At 29.7% G+C, this 6,260-nt stretch overlaps 1 protein-coding gene across 1 annotated transcript; it reads right to left on the reverse strand.

Moving 5' to 3' along the window:
* Window positions 1–200: 200 nt before the first annotated feature.
* On the reverse strand, window positions 201–3,186 carry LOC133674579 (eukaryotic translation initiation factor 5A-like). The gene is made up of 5 exons (XM_062095766.1): window positions 2,931–3,186; window positions 1,443–1,565; window positions 1,294–1,350; window positions 752–826; window positions 201–599 (listed from the first exon to the last, which is right to left on the reverse strand). Exons 1-5 carry the CDS (start codon window positions 3,051–3,053, stop codon window positions 495–497), a joined length of 483 nt encoding a protein of 160 aa, XP_061951750.1. The 5' UTR covers window positions 3,054–3,186; the 3' UTR covers window positions 201–494.
* Window positions 3,187–6,260: the final 3,074 nt, after the last annotated feature.

Raw genomic sequence — 6,260 nt, forward strand, 5'->3', positions numbered from 1 at the left:
TTTCTCATAGCCAAACTAAAAATAATCACAAAGGTAGCACACTCCACCTGATCCAGCTATAACTGGTGTTGTGATTTGAGGCTGGATCCAGACACAGCACGGCACAAGATTTCTCATAACAGACAGAATAATCACAGCATGCCTTTGGTGACACCGACGATAGACATGAATTGGCTCTTTAAATCTATAGCTGTACGAGCTGAAAGGAAAAGGGTTGCGCACAAACCTTTATTTATCTTTAAGTAGCACAGACAAATGTGAAGTAGATATATATATATAAATTCCATCCTGCTGAAAACCTAGTTCCCTTCATCAGGGAATAAGCATCTCCTGTGTCCTCTTCCACCTCCATGACATGCCTTGCGAGTTTTAATGACATGTCTAAAATACTGTCTTATAAGTTTGTTGTACACAACGCATAGTGGATAAAAATCCTTGTTAGCAACATAAAACTCGCTTTGCCATCAGCTATAGCTGCTGCTACAGCATCATATTCAATTTTTTGGACCAATGTCCTTGAGGGCACAGATCTGCTCCTCTCCCATGGCAGACATGACAGTCACCACAAGGTCCTTTCCTTCACCAAACCCATCTTTAATCTATATACACAAAATAACAAAAACAAAATTTCAGTTTTCGGAATGAAAACCAACTAGAGCCTATGGAAACAGAGAAAGGCTCAACAAATATTAATGCACAAGCAAGTCAAGACACGAAGCAGGGACCAGAAAAAGGGAAGCCAGTAAAATACCGGAGTAAGCAGACTATCATCAGTGGGAAGCCTCAGATCATCCTTGGTATTTCCATTTTCAGTCAAAAGACTCACCTACATGAATTTAAACATCAATTAGTTAAGTCACTGTAACAAAGCTAAAAAATAAGACAACCAACTCAATTGGAAACCATTGCTTTTGCCATTTTCTCCTCTCTAGTATTCTACAGCCTTCCCTGAAGCAAGTCATTATTTAATATGCATCAGAAAAATATTGATATTAATAGTTCCATAGTTGAAATTAGCAATTTATGCTTCTAGTTTCAGTTGGATTTACACCATAGAACCTTGGGTCTCACATAGTTTAGCACTACACATCAAATTTAAATTCCAAGCCTTTTATACATGGAGATGAAAAAATCACAGTAGTTTTCCCAGTTGAAATTTATTCATTACAAAAAGGCATGCAATAGATTATAGGCAAAGCTTCCCAACTTGTCCCATTAAACAGATAGGGCAGCCAGACTAGTAATCAGCACAAGACAAAATTTACTTGAACAGTTGAAATTACACAAACTTACAAAGCCATCTTCAGAGATATCAATCAGCTGATAATCAGTACGATTAACATGGGGAACCTGTCAAAACAGAAATTTATCAAAACAAGAACAAAGGCACTTGTAACAAGAAATAAACATATATAAACTGTGAGATTAGCAAAGAGTATTACATCACAGTTGTGAGATGAAGGAACAATATCTTCAAGCTTTTTCCCATTAAATATATCAATCCCCACAAAGTGGCACTTAGCATGTCCATGCTTGCCTGTCTTTGAGGTGGAAACCTCAACAACCTGTACTTTTCAAATGAACAAAAACTCATTATTATTGGGCAGAGCAAGAAAATAAAGAACTGTTGTTAGAAGCTAATCATCATTAAAGCATTTTGCTCCCAAACTTCACTGCTGCACATATAAGCTTGTTTTAGCATGCATGGGAGATGGCACCTTATACCTAGTTATAACTATACGTGATGCCATCTGAACCAACCAAAGAGAGCACCACCACCTATCTAAATAATCCTCTGATACACACTTATTGGTATTGATGTTTTTAGCGACATTTGCAGACATGCAAGCTAATATCATTGTTTTGGAGGATGTCTTGCAAGAGACACTAAGTTGCAGCACTCCACACAGGCATGAAAACAATTTCACAGAGCTGCAATTTCACACGTCTGTCCAGCATGACATTCAATCCACATTTGGTCATGATCAAGGACCATTGTTACTATTGGAACGATGATAAATTCCAAACAACAATTGTTGCACTGCAGGTTCAGATCCAGTTCTCACTGAAGCAATTATATATGCTTATGGGGGTATTTATGATCTAGGGTTACATGCAACTTTTTTTAACCAAACTCTGGCAATTTGGGGATTTTCAATAAGTTATGAGATTTGGCAAACATATGAAAGCTAGGACTTTGAGGCATCTTTACTTTTGTGAAAAAGACTCCATTGTTCCAGCTAATTTTTAGTACATAGAAACAAAAAAGACCCTTGTATGGTCGCACTGTATTAAATTCCCTGGATGGCATGGCAAGATGAATCAGTGGAGTAAAATTAAATCACTCCATGCCATTTTTTATCCACTCATGTATTATCTTTTGATTGTTACATTGCGAGGATTCTCTGATACTAAAGTGCCAAAACCAAGGTAGACTCGAGGGGCACCACCCACATGCAGCCTGTGAAAGCTCAAAATTTTCTAAGGTTTTAATACGCTAATTCCCACTGTCTGAAATCTTGTCACAAATAGCACATAAAGACATCGACCTTTAAATCTACCATAAAAAGGTGCACACACGCGTAACAAAGCCACACATAAACATAATTTAAAAATTACAAATTTTTAGACACACAAAACCCCTACAGGAGAAGAACAATTCTCAGGATACACCATCAACATCAAAATCAACTCTCTCTTCTTTTTTTTGAAACATCCCCAAAAAGATATATTAATTCTAAAGAAATCCAAGTATTAACTCGGATAAAAATCACTTTTTGATTTTTTTTTTTAAAAATCACCTTTGTAAATAGCATGACTTATTAATCAATTTACAAAGAGCACACTGAGATCTGGAGAGAAAAAACAAAAACCCAGATAGAATCCATAACAAGAACATAAAAAAAAGAGAAAAAAAGAGGGGATAAGACCTTGCAAGGACGGTTCTTGATGACTATATAGCCATTCTTGCGGATAGTACCAGCTTGCTGAGGGTAAGTCTTGGAGGCTCCTGCATCAGCCTTTGATTCAAAGTGGTGCTCCTCGTCCGACATGTTGGTTGGTTCGGTTCTCTCTCGAGCAGAAAAGGAAAAAATAATGGAAGAGGATGATGACTTCTCGAGACAGAAGAGGACAGGGCACCGCCACTTCTATTTTATGCCTTCCTTCGATATAGATAGACAGATAAAAAGATTGAGAGAGTTTGAGTTTGGAGACAACACCTTCTCAACCCTGGTTAATGTTTTCGTCCAATCTTGACCGTTGGATCCTTTCCTTGAGTTTAGCTTAGCTTAGCTTCCCACTTCTTTTATATCTTTCTTTTCGAAATTTTGTATTTTTTTATGTAATATAAATATATATTGCTTTTACTGCATCTTATTTAAATTTCAAGGATGGTTAGGGGAGAAAAAAACACTTCAGGTTAAATGTGAATAATTCATATAATTTTTTTATTCTGTGGTAATATTATTATATAAATTAATTTATATAATAAATTAAATTACATTTTAAATTCTAATCAAATGCTTGAAAATCAAGTCACACGTTACATGTTTCATTATAATTATAATATGATATCTCAATCATTGTGACTACATTATCAACACTTTTCTTTTATATGATTTATTGATAACTTTGAAAATTGATAATAGTAAAGAAAGGTTTCGGATGTTTGAGAGTGTGATAATATTTTTTATTAGAAAATACATCAAAATAATATTTTTATTTTATTTTTTAAAAAATTATTTTTAACACTAACACATTAAAATATCTGAAAATATCAAAAAAATATTAATTTAAAATTAAAAAAATTAAAAAATTATATATTAATAATGTATATCCCAAGTTTAGTATTTTAAATTTTTTGTTAAGTATTTGTAATCTCACTTTTGAGTGGCAAAATATGCTTGATGTAGAAAGTGACTTTTTCCCATTAATTTCTGCTGCATAGACGGAGATTTCTCTCCATGTTTTACAGATATCGAACCTTAAAAAAAAAAAAAAAAAGATTCTTCAAAAAGGATATAGTAATAAAAAGCTGAAAGAATTCGAATTTACTAATTCTATTTTCTCGACTTTTTTCAGTGATGACCTTTTTTTTTTTTTTTTTTTTTTTTTCCTCTTGTAACTTTCCTTTGCCTTTCTCTTAATTTCTTCGACGATTTTTTTTTTCTCGTTCTCTCTTCTTCTGGGACTTTGGAAGGGATGCTTTGTCAACATATTCTTCATTTTTTCCAATTGCTGTAGTCCACTGATTTTTCCACCAAGATGTTTATATATATATATATATATATATATATATATATATATATATATATATATTCCTAGACATATTTTCTATTTTTGTTTTCTATATTTTTTTGGTTTATTTGGAAGTGTGATTACAATGGTTTTTTAAAATATTTTTTATTTAAAAATATATTAAAATGATATTTTTTTATTTTTTAAAAATTATTTTTAATATTACTATATCAAAATATTAAAAAATATTAAAAAAATATTAATTTAAAGTAAAAAAAATTAAGTTTTTTAATAATACTTTTAAAATGAAAAAACAAACAGGGTATGTTTATGTATTTATGAGTAGCATCTGGTGCCTAAGGCTAAGATGCTAGGATTCCCACGTGTCAGATATTCTCAAAATACACATCTTTTATCATGGTGGTCATCTAGCATAAAAACCCAGCAAAATAAATGGACCATACGTCAAGATGATTAAATTAAATAAAATAATAAGACTAAAAATTACTAGCATCTATTATTCTAAATAAAAATTAATTGAGATATATATAAATTGACCCAAACACCTATATTAAACTAAAAAAAATTCGTTGCTCCATAACATATTCATACCAGTATAGTTAAAAATATTATTATAAGAATGAATCCAACATGCTACTATTCCAGAAATTCTAGGACACCGAGCATTGAAATAATATATAAACTTTATATATATTTGATTGAAATGGTGTTTTTTAATAATTTAATTTATTTTTATTTAAAATAACTAATTATTTTTCCAGGTGCATTTGGTTATTGATGAATACATCTGATATTAGATATGATTAAATTAAACTAAGAAAATATGGAATTAAAACCTAACTCATACAAAACTGCTATTATATATATTCTCAAAGTTTTACTAAAAATTATTATAAATAAGGAATTCCATTGAAATTTAAATTAACTACAACTAATTATTTTTATTATTAATGATTAATTAACTTAACAAGTTTTAAAAAATTATTAGAATTTAAATGAATTAGTATTGAGAAACTGAAATATCCTATTTCTCAAAACTTCTTAGAAATATGCTTAGTTTTCCAAAACTTGTTCGAGAGGTGCTATTTTTCAGAAAACACTCTTAAAAACTTCACAGTATGATATTAATGGCAGGATCAAAGGACACCCCCATGTCTTGGATTTTTGGGATTACAGTGTAAAATAGTTTTTATTAAAAATATATTAAAGCTATTTTTTATTTTTTTATTTTAAAAATCAGCACATTAGAATTATAAAAAAAATATTAATTTAATATTTTTTCAAATAGAAAATACTTGAAAAAAAAAGTAGAAACAGAAATTATGCTTAGCAACAAAAAGCTGTCGATAAGAAGACAAAGAAATAGCTAAAGGGAAAGATGAAAAATTGATGGTACTCATTGCTAATAATAGTTTATGGAAAGATTAGGATTTAATGGTAAATATAATATTAACGTGATAATGGAGAATCAATGATGCCAATCTCCAAAAAGTAGAAGCAGGGCAGGGTCCTTTTATATTATAAAACAAAAATTACTCTAATGTAAGATTGTCAAAGCTCCATTAAATGTTTGTTGAAAGTGCTGTGGGGTGTATTTGTTGTTGTTTTTTAAAATATTTTTTATTTAAAAAAATATGTTAATAATAATTTTTATTTTTTAAAAATTATTTTTAACATCAGTATATAAAAATAATTTAAAAATATCAAAAATATATTAATTTAAAATAAAAACAAATTTAAATTTTCATAAAATATTTTTAAAATGCAATGCTAAATGCACGTGCAGGTTGTGCTGGTAAGTAAATTGGTGATGACGAGAAATAAAAAAATATAGTTTAATTAATTAGATTTTAAATTTATATTTTAAATTTATTAATTTGAGTGTTATAATATTTTTTTTTAATTATTAAAAGTTTATATAATTGTTAATTTGAGAATTTTAAAAAATATGTACATTCATAATTAAAAAAAAAAAATTCGGTCATAACATTTGGTACAAA

The sequence above is a fragment of the Populus nigra genome, chromosome 15 (genome assembly GCF_951802175.1).
Source record: "Populus nigra chromosome 15, ddPopNigr1.1, whole genome shotgun sequence".
NCBI classification, from domain to species: domain Eukaryota; kingdom Viridiplantae; phylum Streptophyta; class Magnoliopsida; order Malpighiales; family Salicaceae; genus Populus; species Populus nigra.

Bases quoted from the DNA above. Each gene is read 5' to 3' on its own strand.
- LOC133674579 (XM_062095766.1), bottom strand. From the start codon at position 3,053: ATGTCGGACGAGGAGCACCACTTTGAATCAAAGGCTGATGCAGGAGCC. The intron at 1,351-1,442 runs GTAATACTCTTT...CTGTTTTGACAG, and splicing joins CTTCATCTCACAACTGTGAT to GTTCCCCATGTTAATCGTAC. The intron at 827-1,293 runs GTAAGTTTGTGT...AAATTCATGTAG, and splicing joins ATATCTCTGAAGATGGCTTT to GTGAGTCTTTTGACTGAAAA.